General features: G+C 37.5%; 1 protein-coding gene across 2 annotated transcripts in view; it reads left to right on the top strand.

Moving 5' to 3' along the window:
• The window catches only part of OLFM2 (olfactomedin 2), a 184,795-nt gene extending 177,517 nt beyond the window's left edge, over positions 1-7,278 (top strand). For both annotated transcript variants that reach the window (XM_072399648.1, XM_072399649.1), the window contains exon 6: positions 6,416-7,278. In XM_072399648.1, the coding sequence (XP_072255749.1) occupies positions 6,416-7,090 (675 nt within the window). In that variant the 3' untranslated portion in view covers positions 7,091-7,278. The remainder of the gene's footprint in view (positions 1-6,415) is intronic.
• Positions 7,279-16,259: the final 8,981 nt, after the last annotated feature.

Below are 16,259 nucleotides of genomic sequence, written 5' to 3'. Positions count from 1 at the left end.
GGTCAGTTACAGTCTTTCATACCTGTAGAACTGACTGTGTTCAGGCCTGGCAACTGTCCTCTATGGATATTGGGTGGAGGTCTGATGCTCTCCAATAGAGCAATGGAGTGGCAGGGAAGTTCAGAAAAAGTATGTATCAGAAAAATTGGATAGGCAAAGTTCTCTTTACCCATGTGCTCATTTAATACAAACCACTGGCGAAACATACTGTGCCTTCCTTATGTCCATACCACCATCTGTCCATATGGGTATAGAAGAGCATGTGACCTTTTTCATGTGAGAATGGAGAGAAAATCTAGAATTGAAGCAAGTGATATTTTGGTCCAAACACAAGTTTATTCCATTATACAAAGTCAACATGTTTTAAATGTTGAAGCTTTGCCCCCTCTTTATGGCGATAAAACACATGAAACAGTGTATGCATACATGATAGTAAATACATTCTTTAATATAGTAGCTTTTGCTATAATGGTGACAGTTGTCTTGCCTTGTGTGTTACAAGTGCGTCACAAGTTATCTTGTGTCCACTGACCCTTCCAAGGTTTTAAAGTTCCCTTCTTGGGCAGAAGTTGTCTCCAAACTTCTTGAACGCCTTGTCTACAAAAGACTCACCCATTACCTGAGCACCAACTCTCTCCTTGACCCCCTCCAGTCTGGTTTTAGAGCTGCCCACTCCACTGAAACAGCCCTTACTAAAGTGGCCAATGACCTCATCAGAGCTAAGTCTCAAGGCAACTTTTCCCTGCTCCTTCTCCTTGATCTTTCCTCTGCTTTTGACACTGTTGATCACCCCCTTCTAACACAAATCATGCGCTCCATTGGTATCTGTGACACTGCTCTCTCTTGGTTTGCTTCCTATCTGTCTGACCGCTCCTTTCAAGTTTCTTTCAATGGTAACTCCTCCTCATCCACTCTCCTCCCTGTTGGTGTTCCCCAAGGGTCAGTCCTTGGACCGGTTCTCTTTTCTCTGTACACCTCCTCTCTCGGTAGTCTCATATCCTCCTTTGGTTTACAGTACCATCTGTATGCTGATGACACTCAAATCTATCTGTCCACCCCTGACCTGTCCCCCTCAGTCCTGGATAAGGTCTCATGCTGCCTGTCAGCCATCTCATCATGGATGTCTGACCGATTCCTGAAACTCAACCTGGATAAAACAGAACTCATCATCATCCCCCCCTCAAATTCCAAATCTCTCCCTGACATATATCTAACTGTTAAAAACACTGTTATTCGGCCCTCCCCTCAGGCGCTCCTGTATCACTCTCTGTATTAGTCTGTCATTTGCAATCGCTATTTAATGTACAGCGCTGCGTAATATGTTGGCGCTATATAAATCCTGTTTAATAATAATTAATATTAATAATAATAATAATATTAAATGCATTTAGTTATACAGCATGCTGGACCAGCAATTTTTAACCAAAGTTCCATGGAACCCTGGGAGTCCACCAATAGGTTCCTGGAGGTTCGTTAAGTTCCATTTTGTAGTGGCAACATAGTTCTTGAACCAACACTAATGCAGAGTTAGCAGTGTGACACCAAAGATCATTAAAGCTTTCTTTAAATGTGTAATTCAGGGAAACATTTTTCCAACTGACCACTAACGTTGGTTTAAGTAGGGGTTACCCGAGGCCTGATAATAATTTTCAGGGTTCCTCTGGGGTACAATGATGAGAACTATGGGAACAATGATGAGGCTACACCAGACAGTATGCTTTCCATTGCTGATAATGTTGAAACCTTACAGTTTGATTAAGTTCTCCTTAAGAACCATCTTTTCTTCTCTCCTGCTGGTGTAATTATGTAGCTGTTTCATTTACTATTATTCGCTTCCTCTAGCGTGCTGCAAATATTTTTATTGCTCAAATTCCATTTCTTTTCATCACTTGACATAATAGCCACATTTCTTCACACTGAGCAATCTGACATAAATCATTAACTACAACTTAAAATCAATGAAATACCTTGTCAAAGATGGATGATCCCATATTACAATTGATATAATCAGAAGAACCACTGATTGGTATTCTGTTCATAACATTAATAATGTCACTGTTATGTTGCATTTAACACCATCCAGCATGTTTAAGTGCCAGTCAAAAGACACTTATTAAAAAAGACACAGCTATTTCAGTCCTTCGGGACTGACCGTTTAAATACGACTTTGTCGATTTAATAAAACTGCTGAAGGCAGCTAATAATTCATTTACTTGTAATGCAGTTTTGATTTTGTTCTGCCTTCTTCCCCAGTCTTCCCGTGCGAGGGGATAGGGGTAATTTTGCCATTATTTGAAGAATATCCGCACCCATGAGTCAGAATCTCATATAGGCTTTTTATTTCCTAGGCTTGAAAATGGTGCATTTTACATAAGGCATGGGAAAACTTTTATGCCCTGTTGTAATTGGGCTTATTTATAACATTCTGATGTATTTAGTAATTGGTGGAAAAATTCTCCTAAACTCCAACACCAATGTTAGAAAAACTTTGGTGGTTTGTTCTTGTAATTTAAAGTTTTGTGAAATCTCAATAATACAACCTGCCCCAGCTTGACCCCTGACCTTTGTAGCTGCTGGCACTGTGAACCAATACATCTTTAAAATTCACAGCAGAAGCATTAAAGTTGTCTATGCCAAACCAGCTCCCTTCCTCCTATTCCTGGCAGTATGTCCTGGCAGTAACTCAGCTACAGAGAGAACAACTTGAAGGACAGTACTGCTGCAAGTTTTGGGGATGAGTACCTCCATAGTAGGTGCAGCTAACAAGATCAATAAAGACTTTGTTTAAATCAAATGCATTATTTGTTAAGAATATTTTAATAATTAATTGACCATAGCCTGGCCACATGTTCTCTTTAAGTTTTCTTCTTCAGTTCCTGTTCTAAAATGTAATTAAAGTGTTATCCCATTCTTGGCTAGACCATCGTAATCCATTGACCCATTACAGTCTACATAAAATTGGCATTCTGTCACTAGGTATACCTTCAGCTGACCTTCCTTGTTGTAAATCATTTCTCCATGCTTGGATCCCCTGGATCTTATGTAACAATCACCACTTTAATCTATTCTAAGTGCTAATACTCTTACTGCTAAGTACCAGTGTAACACCATTGATTTGCAGCAGTAACCCAATCCATTCTATGTGATGGCACCATCAATTGTATGCAGTAACACTATCGACTGTAACTTGTAATACAATTCATTCTGAGCCGTAATGTCATCAGTCCCGAGTGCAAATAAAACATTGATCCCCAGCTGCAATGTCCTGCATTCTAAATTATGGCTGCATTGAATATTGGTGGAAATCCCATTACTTTAACGTGCCAGCACAATAAAATCTGCAACATTGCTCTTTCTCTCTGACAAAGCAAAAACTCTTAAGAGGTATTAATACCGATACTAAGTTGGGTACTTATGAAATGATACTCATTCTTATTGATCCATGGCATTCATTCACTTTTGCTTAAATGAAAAAGAAGAGGATGTGTTAAGAAGTTAGCAATATTGAAATTTAAATTGGTATTAAAGCTAAAAGCCTTCCAGGGCTATTCTTAATTATTTGTCTGTTGCTGAGCACAGTTTATTTGTATCAGCAGTCAACAGCCTGTGTTGTGTAGAGCCAGCAGCAAGCTTTGGATCTTTGTGATGAACAAACTCAATGGCCTTTATTTAACATAATAATGCTATGCTGTTCAGCTCAGGAATGGAGGTTTGTAATCCTGCTACCGGTTTAGAATATCTCTATGAATTATCCTGGCCATACGCCGGGGTTCTCTAATCGAGCATGCTGGGAAAATCTCTGTGTGTGATAATGAGCATGTTTGTGCGCATCATGGCTATGTAAGTAAGTACAAGTGCTGGATGACAATCAGAATTTAACCCCATGCAGTCTGTTTGTTCCAATAGGTTTCATTATGTGCAAAATATAGGCCTTTTATATTCTCCTTAAGTTGACTGCAAGCGTGGTGACCAGCTATTCATACTCAATTAAGGCAATGAACGGGTATTGTGATGACTATTCTTTATACAAGCATATACTGTATCTATGTATGGGGCAGAGAGTAAAGAACACTACAGGTGCTGGCTGCCATAGGGTGATTGAAAGTCTATCTATCTACTAAGTAATCACACGTGTATACTCTCCATAAATAGACAAATATGGCAAGGTTTTTTTTTTTTACACATTTAGGTATCTTAAAGTACATCTAAAGGCTCTTATATGACAGTCTAAATGAGTTTCTAAACCAGTTATCATTCATAGATGATTGATCATTGACTTTGAAGATGATTTAATCACAATACTTATTGATACAGAGATGAACGAGAGCCCATTTTAAGTGCTTTTTCTGCTTGTTCATATGAGAAAAGGTGTGTTCACAGGTGAATTAAAACAATGGCTTGTATGGAGTAAGGATTTGGGACAAACAGGAAAGCACAACTAAATTATGGTTATAGTAAATAATAAAATAAGGATAGAAGGACCTTGTTGCAGAACAAAATTGCTTTTATGTCATTTTAATTGCAACAAATCAAGCAACGTGTTTAGTTGCAGCAGCACCAATGTCCTCCAATTGAGAAGAGACCCCTTATTTTTGACTGGTGATGGAAAAAAGACATGAAATACTTTCTGAGAAAAGTGCAACTGGTTTACAATAGATTGGTGAAAAGGCTTGGAATTAATTTTAATTTACATACATTGCCACATGCATGTTGCCCCATACAAAAGACTGTGTGTAGGATGAATCAAGTTTTTACAGGACATTTGTTAGAACTTGTATTAAGGCCATTTACAATTGTTTAGGAAAATCGAGCCACCCTTATCCTCATTCACCCTGTTATTTAGAAACACTTAGGATTACACTTTTGTGTGTGGTATGTCCAACAGAGGTGGAGTAGTTATATTGCCATGTATTAATCTGTTAAGGTCTTACCTTGAGAACTAAGTTTTATGGCCCTGCGGATCTGTTTCTCCGAGCACAGTCATAAAAGGGAAGCAATTCAGGGAATGGATACTAAAATGGTAACTGGTATGGATAGCATAATGTATTGAGATTTTACACATCTTACATATAACTTTGGAAAGATGTAAGATGCTATTGGAAAAATAAAAACTGGTGGAATGCACTGCAACGGAATTCATAAAACTAAGCAGAGTATAATCATTAAAATTATTAAAAAGACAGTTCAAGAAGGGGTAAAAGGTTATGAAAAACACAATATTAAAATATATATTAAACACCAATATGATCAATAGCTTGCATACAAAATCAATTATGGTTATTAAAGGCAATATTTAAGGCTTATTAAGGTTGTGTCTCTAGCTGTTATGTTTGGTGACCAAGGAAAATTTTAGCATATAACTAAATTGGACTTACTATCAATTATATTTTCCAACTAAGCACATGCATGCTAAGCAGTGTATATGTCTAGCATTTAAGGCTTGTTCCTTCTGGTTGTGTTCATGTGCACATTTCCATACAAGAGCATGTGCATTAATGCCAATGCACACAATATGGATATGAATTATTAAAGCTCTCCATGAGAAGATAGACTATAATGGGTAAACCTGGGTTAACCATCACACTTGGAATTAATTTCTTACAAATCAGTTGTTATTAGTTGGTAAATGTTTTCAATTCTCGACCACGTCCATTCCAGGTTTCTGGATCACCTAGGTTCTACCATGATTACTGATTTTCACTAGTTTTGGGGAGCTTTGATAAACCAGAGCTAATATATTTTTATTTGCACTTTAAGCACACCTTATCAACATAACATGTAAACGTACCTATACACACAAATGGACCTTCATTAGCACAATTTACAGTTTAAAGTGGTAAATAGCCTGCTCAGTTCAACACATGGCCATGGTAAACTATAGTGAAGAATTCTTAGGGGAAACTGGGGAAATGCTTCCTCCTGCCTGAAATTGACACATGAAATCTTCTCTACCTAGGTAATTGGATGTCCAGGACAGCTTTTTAATAATAAAACTTGGATCTCTTTTGAAAAATTATCGTGGTACAATGTGAATGTTAGAATTTTATTTAGGCAGACTTATAAAATCACGAAAAGGTAGTTAAAAAGAAAGAAAAGTGTGTAGGATGAAAAAACCCTCCATAGTATCAGGATAAAATGTATCCCTATCTGTTCTGAGTTGATCATTTATTATTTATAGGTTACGGAACTGCCAGCATGGTTCAAAATTTAGGCCAGTGGACTGGTGGGATCTTTAACAAGGATAATGATGTTGCTGGTGGTGTTGATAATGATATTCTGTTAGTTTATCTGTCCTAATTGCCACATATTGTAATATTAAATAATACTCAAAAACAAAATAGTAATTTGAGAATGTGATTAACACTGGAAAAAAAGTAATAAGCTCCCCATTAACACAACATATTTTCTCTTACAGGTTTGGTACATGGATGGTTACCTAAAAGGTCGAAGAGTCTTAGAATATCGCAGCCTCAATGACTTTATCAAAGGCCAGAACTTTGTGCAACACCTCCTTCCTCATCCCTGGGCCGGTACAGGCCATGTGGTTTACAATGGCTCTCTGTATTACAACAAGTACCAGAGCAACATTGTGGTAAAATACCACTTTCGTTCACGTAGTGTTTCCGTCCAGAGGAACCTCAACAATGCTGGCTACAACAACACCTTCCCTTACTCTTGGGGTGGATTTTCCGACATTGATTTCATGGTGGATGAAAATGGGCTCTGGGCAGTTTACACAACTAATCAGAATGCAGGAAATATTGTTGTCAGCAAGATAGACCCCCAGACGCTGGAAATCCTCCAGACCTGGGATACCGGCTACCCAAAACGCAGTGCTGGAGAGTCGTTCATGATATGCGGCACCCTCTATGTAACCAATTCCCATTTAGCAGGAGCTAAGATCTACTTTGCATATTACACCAATTCTTCTACTTATGAATACACAGATATCCCATTCCATAATCAGTATTCACACATATCTATGCTGGACTACAATCCACGAGAGAGAGTCCTCTATACCTGGAATAATGGTCATCAAGTGCTCTATAATGTCACTCTGTTCCATGTTATAAAGACTTCTGGAGAGTGATGTGGACTGCATAGGACTATCATCCCACCTTTCTTTGTTCCTTTCTTGGTTTAATTCTTTTTACAGTCTGAGATTATCAGTTATTTCTATGAAACGCACAGAACACAAAAGACTTTCACGTGGTTAAGTGAGCATGGTATCAAATATACTTTTTTTCTGGTGGCAAATAAAGACAGTATTTGACATTGGTACTGTTTGGCTGGTGTTATTATTTTTAGATACTTCATAATATTTTTATATAGTATAGTGTTGTGATGATGAGCACCTGTTAACCTTTAGAGGTGTCGAAAACAAATCATAACTCCTCCCAATGGCAGAATATTACACTTTTTATTATACTGATGCAAAATGAACCTAAATCAACACAATGAAAAGCTAGAGATAACACAATGACAAGCTAGAGAGCTGCTAAACAGTAGAAGTTGTACCCAAATTGGGTAAGCAGAAGGCAAAAAACTACACACATATAGAAGCAGGGGTTTTCTCCTTTATATCTGAGCTGCTCTACATTCATTGACAATCTGAATAAGCAGTGGCAGTGTGATTCTTGCACTGCCAGTTACAGTTTTCTCTTCAGCAAGGAGAAAAGTTAGTTGCACATTAACAACATAACCAAATATTACTACAAATCTTGTGACCAACAGTCAGGCCCAACAGTGCTTCACCTTTTAGATATACAATTATAAGGTTTCAGACCCAAGAGAAAATACATACAAATAAGGAGTACTTTGACACATTTTATACTGTCAGGCAGCAAGATTGTATATGAATATTTTAGACTCAAACCCATGTCAGGAAGTGCATGGCTATTTTCCAGAAGGAAGACAAGACAAAAAAAAAATGTTGAGGTATTGCAATCTAACAATCTAACAAAGAAATGGCAATCCTCTTTGGTCCTTGAATGGCCACCAGTAATGTAACTGATTATAGTCTTTTGTGGATGGCATGTGGTGTACAGGTCAAAAAACACCACACAGACAACAACATTTTTTTATGAACATTGTATCGCAACATTGTTTGTCAATTCACTATATCTCCTGGTGCCATTTTGTTTTTTTTTTTTGAGTTTAAATTTGCTTTTGGGGTAACTAATAGTCAAAGTAGTACTCATGGAAATCATACCTAGATTACAAGATTACACCAAAAGACTTTTTTTTTTAACAGAAAAACATACTGAGGATGCCATCACAGATTACACAAGAGAATACCCATACACAGATCCGTTTCCCTAAGCTTCAGGGATAGAGATCAGTGTCCTACTGAATCTTAATGGAGACAGAAAGAAGGACATAAAAAGGGGACAAAGCTGTATCTTATAAATTGTGGTTGGTATTTGCTTCACAGATCACTCAGGGTCCTAAATATCCTTGGTCCTCTGAAAATTATTCATGCATGTGAGCATGCATGTGGTGGCCAATTTACAGTTTAAGGTAAGTACCATGTCCTGTAAGATAACACCACCCAATACACCTACAATATTTAAATTGCTGCCCATCATAATATTAAGCTTCTACTATTGCAGGAAGGATCTGACTGCATTTTTCTAGAGAAGTCCAAAGGTTAATTTACAAGTTAACTCCAAGGGAAGGTTAAGAATCAGGATTTCATTTTAAGTGATGCGGTTATAGTTACAAGTAAGGACAAAGTTAAGGACTAACTAAAGGTTAATGTTAGGAGACAAAGAACACAGGGTGGGATGTTTTTGTACTTTGTTCAGTCATAAAACCCCCGGCACTGACCTCTACAACTGCCAGTTCTTGGCACTGATAGCTAATGTACTGCCATGCAGCAGCAATATGCCCAGAAATAGCATAGTTAGGCTTTTTTAGCAGCTCGTATATCAAACTAATTTTGAATTAAATGCAAGTAGAATTTGATGTTACACAGAAATGAGGATGAAATGAATAGTTAGGATTTTGTGTGTAAATGTCAGCTATGGCTGCAAAATGTTTTTTTTATTTAGGGTTTGACATTCAATCTGCTTGACTGTGAAAGTGGTGGATTTGTCTGCCTCAGTATTGCCGTCAGAAAAAAAACCACATTTATTGTTTTATTTTTTCATTATTAAACATAGCCACCTACGATGCTGTGTATCGGGTTCCAGCTTTGTTTTTTTCAAACCTATTATGTAGGGAGCATCTGGGTATTTAGAAACATTCACAGAACAGAAGAAGAACTTCAGCAAAGAATGTATACTAAGTGGAAAAAATATTAGGAAGGTATTGGAGAAACCCAACCTTTAGCCACAATACATTACACCCTTAGGTATGAAATAACCAGACCACATTTTAAGATCTGGTAAAAACATCATCAAATCTTTGGGAGTTGAATTGTCTTATTAAACTTTATATTTAATAAATTCAAAGATAAGGGTATACAACTGTATGAACAACAATATAATATAGTATCAACTGGACTAAAGCATAATTATATGGTCTTTAAGTCATATATTAAGCCTCCAACCAAACCACACCAACTTTTTACCACCTAGTATAGTATTTCTTAACCTTTTCAACATGGGAATCCCTTGAAATAACTTTCAGGACTCTGAGATACCCTGCTATAATTACTATATCCACAGCTCACAGTATATTAGTGTGATAGTCAATGGGAAGAATTCCTCTTACATTGCTGGCCATTGGGAAGAATTTCACCATGACAGATAGCCAAAAAGAACATTGTAATCTGTTGAACTGACCTGGGAGTCACAACTTGCTCATTGTTCAATGAACCCCTAGCAACCTCTGTAGCAATCTGAGAGAAAAACTGACTTAAAGCGGACCTAAACTCAGAATTTTTACTTTACATAAAAGGGTAGATAGGCCTTATATTTAAAATAAAAATGTTGTTTTTTTATACAGGGTGCAGCATCGCCCCTTTAAGTCTTGGGAGCACAGAGCCACCCACAATACCGACGTCATGCATCCTGAGAGATTTTTGGCTGCTCCTTCTGCACATGCCCTGATCTCAGGCATGCGCAAAAAGGAGCCCTTTCATCAATAGAAAAAATTGCCAATCCCATGCATGTGCAGTGAGCCTATAAACCTAATACCGCAGGCAATAGCAACATAAACTCAAAGAGGGCACGGTAACTGCTATGTATACCCAACTTTTCAAGCTAGTCTAAGAGCACAACTCTTAAGGATCCTAGAGGGCATTTTTTAAAGCAATAAATCTTACATTTACTGCAGGTAAGTTTTTCAGTGTTTTATATATTAACTTTACTTTATGATGGATTTATTACCAGTCAATGTTTGGTGAAAGTCACATTGACTGCTATATATACAGTATATAGCTCTAAAGCTTACCGCCACGGCAGTAAAAACCTGGAGCCCAAGATCAACATGCGCAGAAGGAGCAGCCCAAAGTCTCCTGGGATACGTGACATATGCCCCTGTGCATGTTGATCTTGGACATGAGCTGAAGAAGCTTTCCCGGAACAATCAGTGGGAGATTGGGTGATGTAAGAAAAAACAAGAAGAAGGAAGAAAAACCCATTGGTTCTCCTCGCCGGTAAGAGAAAGTATTCTGTGATGAAATGGGACTGACTGGAATCGGAATGGGGAGGGATCGAGGGCTCTTTGAAAGTAAAGATAATTGATATTTTTTTTCAAAATGGTCCCTATAATATAGCAAATTTAATTGTTATTTTTGACCAATTACATTTTAATTTTGCCTCCCCAGCTGACTCAAATGAGTTACACTAAAGTAACTCCCAATTTTGTTGCTGAAATTTCAAGAAAATGGAAACTCTCAGTTTTTGTTCATCTCCAGCGGTTATAGTCTGTCGCCTGTACAAACCAATGACAGAACTCATCTGCTCCCTGCGGTTTTATGAGTGGCCATCTCAGCTAATGCTCAGCTGCCTCTATCAATCACAGAAAGGTAGGAATTGAAGGAGTTGTATCTATTGCATGATGGCACAAGTAAACAACATGCATCTGCTTTACAACTCACTTTAGCTGAAAGCAAGAATAATGGTGTCTATGGAAAATGCCTACAGGGGAAGAGAAGACAAAAAGTAGGGAAGCTTACAAAGCAATCATATGCAATCTTTTCTTTTCTAAGAATATAAAAAAATCAGCTTTTATGGGCGGCAGACTGCGGCAGATAGCAGCCTCTGCTCCCTGCAGTGCTAGTGAAGGAGCAAATAGCTGCAGCAACAGGAGTTTTACTCAAATGGAAAAGAGGTTTTGTACTTGTGACTCCGAATTTCTTCTTTTATTTAAAGGAAATAAAATTCCATACAATAATTCCCAGTTGTCTTTGCTTTGTGTGCTAATAGTAAACTATAGGCAAAGAACAAGAAGAAGAAAGAATACTAGAACATGGAATATACCTGTCAACCTTAACCGCATATATATGAAGACATTAATGTGATATTCATGGCACATTCACCAGTAAATCATTTGCATTAATGAGCAAATCCATATGGCTTATAAATGCATATAACATATTGGATACCAAAAAGGTGTGATCACATGTTGAACAATTCAAAATTAACTATCCGTACATTAGTATCACCCTATTATGAACAAACAGGGATGCTTGGTTTGCATTTATTTCAATACACGTTCAAGGTGGCTAACTGCATTAAAATGATCTCTCTATGGCCAACCTCTACTGTGAAAAATGATCAATACTTGCTCATAGCTAATGTTTGAACATACCTCTGTTCAGTTTGAGCAACTTTTTTCCCCATGACACAACCAGAATGCTCATACAATGGTGGGTGTTCTCAAACACCAAAAAGGGTTTTGGCTGGTGGTTGTCCGGGGGTCAGGAACTTCTAAGAAAAAAACTCACTGGTGATTTCACTGATGATTTGATTTCCATTGTTCCTAATATTCAGTTATTGTACAGAATGGGTGGTGGGTAACTTGAGGTAGCTTGGATATGGCTATCATCATAGTAGTTGGGACAAACTATAAAATTCTCATGGAGGTTTATAGTAATTGCCTTGTATTTGAATTGTTTAAATATTCTTTACAAAAAAAACATGTATATTTATATATATATATATATATATATATATATATATATATATATATAAATTCTCCAACCACAGATCCTTTCTGATATTGGTGGTCACAGGAAGACAAAATACGAGCATAACTGGCAGAGTTGTCACTCCATGAATGCCTCTACAAGGATGTTCACGATGGGTCTGTCCTAGTAAAAACTACACATTTGAAAAAGAAAAAATTAGTGACTCGGTTCAGACCAAATTTAAAGCTCGACACCAAGCAAATTCAAACCCCTCCACCAAAGTTCTTCATGCCAATGGAGTCTTTCAAAGCCTTTTAGGATTTTTCTGCTGGACAGTCGTAAGACGTATTACCCAGATAGTAATTCAAAGAAAGACGTTCACTCTGTGTGATCCAGAAATAAATAAAAGGGCGTTTCTAATGATTAGTTAAGAGGAACGAGGGTAAATGTTAGTGGCTCCAGACAGGGTTACAGGACATGATCTTTAAGGATGAGTACAAATACTAGAGTAGGTTTGCTCATGGTCAAGAGACAACATTGTACTGTGAGGCCAAGCCAATATGAGAATGTGCCCCAGGGGGTGTATCCATATTAGCCTGACCAACAGTAGGTGGGTGGAATGATGATGATGATTAAACCTAGAAGACTAGCCAGCATGATCAGAGGAGGATGTAGAAGTCATCATTAGGAAGAAGGTATTAAAATACAAGTGGTAGAGCAATTAAAAAAAATAAAGCTGGAGAGATGCCTCAACTGGAATAATACATCTCCCACACACTCTAAATCCCATATCTGAAATGCTTTTTACAGGCAGATCGTACACAAGTGGTTGCTTTTATAGAATGACATAAAACATAGTGCAGCTTTATGGGCATAATACATTTTGCCAACTGTGCCCAGCAAGAGTTAACTGCTTCTTATTAGATGGAATGGCAATGCATTCCAAGTCATGTATAATTTCCCAGGGCAGTGTTGTAGAATACAGTATAATTGAGCCTGTCATTTACAGAGCCAAAGCTGCATTTACGTGCTATGAATATACTCAACTGGAATGCAGAAGGTAAGAGGAAGGCAATGCCTAGCCTAGCCCTTACCCAGTGTCATTATCATTATTTTACAATATAAGTAACCTGAAGTTTTGTTTAATTAAAATGATATTTCCACTTTGCTCATGTTCGTGGCATCATTGTTCCCTGATATAAAGTGTAATTATTTTATGACCTCTTTCTAATGTGTGGTTTAGGCATCATTATTCCTGAATAAGTATGCCAACATGCCAGTTCAAACATCCAAGTCTCACCATTAAGGTCATTATAATATCAAAAGCTTAATTTGGGACCAGTTTTCAGGCAAATCACAAATATTGACAAGTAAATACCCAAAATCACAGCTGTGTTTGCTTACTGTTTAGCTCAATAAAATAAAAAAAAAGGGAATTGTTAACACTGATTGGTTGGCATGTTTTAGTTTTGATTTTCGGTTGCTGGATTATATCACTTGGACAGGCAGAGTGAAAGTTTCCCCTTGGGGATACAACAGAAATTGCAATTTCTTCTCAATAAAACCTGTTTACATGCTGAGATCAGATGCCACAGGCATCCAGCAAAAAAAAAAAAATTATGGATAGCTGTCGCTTAGGATTACCTGCTGACCTTGGCCAGTGTCTGACCTTACACCAATTCCTATTATGATGTGACAAGGCTTGAATGATGATTTACACTGAATTCCATTTCCCACTGCATCCGGATGTAGTGAGCTTTGTGTATGGAGGTCTTTATCAGTGTCAGTAAAAGTGGTAAATTTGGGTGGCTTCACCTGCAACCCCCCCAAAATTGCCATGAATTAAAGTTCAGCTTAGCTCAATATAAATGATAACTTTTTGTTCAACAAAATAAAGGAACAGATGCCACATTGCAATGCAAATTTATCCCCTAGGGTTCTTTGTTTTTCTATCACCATGGGTGGAAGAATGTCCAGGTTGGCTGAGCTGGTACTACATATAAGGTTTGAAGAAATACTTCTGATCTGCTGTTTAAAAATAAATTGAATGGGTAAAAATTGTTCTAATAAATTTATTTCTAAAATCACGCTAATTTATTACTTGTTTTATCCGTCAGAAGTTTTCTATGCTACACCTATTCTATCTGTTAAACGCATAGTGTAGTTTTATATATAAAGCTTCTTGTACAACACTTTCTAAATTGCCAGCTATTACCATAGTCATCTCCAGTATCCTGGTCCTTGAGACATCATGTCATTTTAAAAGAATAGTTAATTAAGTCGTTTCTTTTATTTAATTCTGATGAATGCATTTGAAAATCCTGTAAACATTGTTTGTATAATATGCAGTGCTTTACAAAGTCCATAGTTATGTCACTAGCTGTCCCTCAAAGGGTTTCACAATTTATTGTTCCTACCAAAGAATATGTCTTTAATACAGTCTAAGGTCTATTTGGAGGAATCCAATTACCCTAACTGCATGTTTTTGGAATGTGGGAGAAACCCAGAATACCCAGAGGAAACCCACACTAACACAGGGAGAATATGCAAAATCCATGCAGTTAGAAAGGTTGGTGCATCTGTGTATGGTGTGAGTGCCCAAAGCAGAAGTTGCTGATAGGCCAAGGAAAACAAGAATGATGTGTGAGCTTCTGTAGAAAACCGGGGGACCATGTCTAATGAATGAGTTATTTTTATAGGGATGTTATTTATATTATTATTATTACTAGTGTTGATGTTCGAATTCGGGTTGTCCCTATATTCGACACGAATATGGCTGTTCGAATTTGGGTAGACCCAACCCGAAAAACACGGGATTTGACAGCAAAAATTCGGGAGGAAAAAAAAATTTTTTTTTTTCTTAAGTTATTTATTTCGTATGTGATTTTTATTTTAAACTTGTTCTTTTTTTTTTTTTTAACAGGTTATCTGACAATGACATTATGAATCATAATGTCATTGTGGGATTCCTGGACCGTGGGAACTTTGCGGTCACAGCTAATTGAAAGCAGGTGCCTTCAATTAGCTGTAACCGCAGGCAATAGGAGGGCAATAGAGGATGAATGGAGATACTATCTCCATTCATACCTCTACTGCTCTGTGATTGGCTGAGAAATAGGAAACCCTGATGACAGCTCAAGCATCATCAGGGTTTCCCTTTCCTCAGCCAATCAGGGAGCAGAGCAATCAGCGGAGCTTTACTATGCTGACAGCTCTGCTCCACTGCTCCACTCCATTTTCAATGGAAGCTTTCATTGAAGCTTTCAAAAGCTTAAAAACGCTTGAAAAATCCTCCATTGAGTTCAATGGAAGCGTTTTCCCGCGTTTATCCAGCGTTTTAATTTTTTAAATGTTGCAAGCAATGTTTAAGATAACGCTCAAAAACGTGCCTGAAGGAAACGTCCTGGTGTAGATTACCCCATGGGAATGCAGTCTGTGTAGACTAAAGCTGCATACACACTTCCAATAATTATCCTTAGAAACGACCGATGAACAACCAAAAAAAAGTGACCAAGGATGCCGACAAACGAGGATTGTCGTTGGAAATGAACGACCGCCACGGTGGATCTGATTGGCTGACGATCTTTCACTATCTATCGTGTATAATCGTGCATAATCGTTGATCGGTCGTAATCGTTCATTTTCTAACAATATTTATTGGAAGTGTGTACCTAGCTTTAGCCTAAAATAGATTTGACATGTGCTCTTTAATCTTCATGTGAAGTACAGGGGTATGTAATAGTGTTATGTATCTTTTTATAATGTATCTTTTTACAATGTAATTTTTATGTACCCTTTTACAATGTATCTTTCTACAATGTATCTTATTTTGTATCCTTTTATAATGTATCTTTTTACATCTGTTTGGAGGCTGTAGAAGCTCTACACAGTGCTGAAAAAAACCCAAATTTTTCCTCCCATTGACTTTAATGGTGTTCGAATTCGATGTTCGACCACCCTAATTTTTTTGCTATATTCGAGCGAATAGCTGCCGAATCGAATTTTGAGCTATTCGACCAACACTAATTATTACACAGTATTTATATAGCACCATCATATTACGCAGCGCATAGTCATGTCACTAGTTGTCCTTCAAAAGGGCTCTCAATCCAATGTCCCTACCTCAGTCATACACCTTTATCACAGTCAAAGGATGTCCTGTTGATTTCTTTCAGCATCT

This window comes from Pyxicephalus adspersus, chromosome 2 (assembly GCF_032062135.1).
Source record: "Pyxicephalus adspersus chromosome 2, UCB_Pads_2.0, whole genome shotgun sequence".
Lineage (NCBI taxonomy): Eukaryota > Metazoa > Chordata > Amphibia > Anura > Pyxicephalidae > Pyxicephalus > Pyxicephalus adspersus.
The sequence above is the reverse complement of the archived record's forward strand: the minus strand, read 5'-3'. Positions and strand labels throughout refer to the sequence as shown.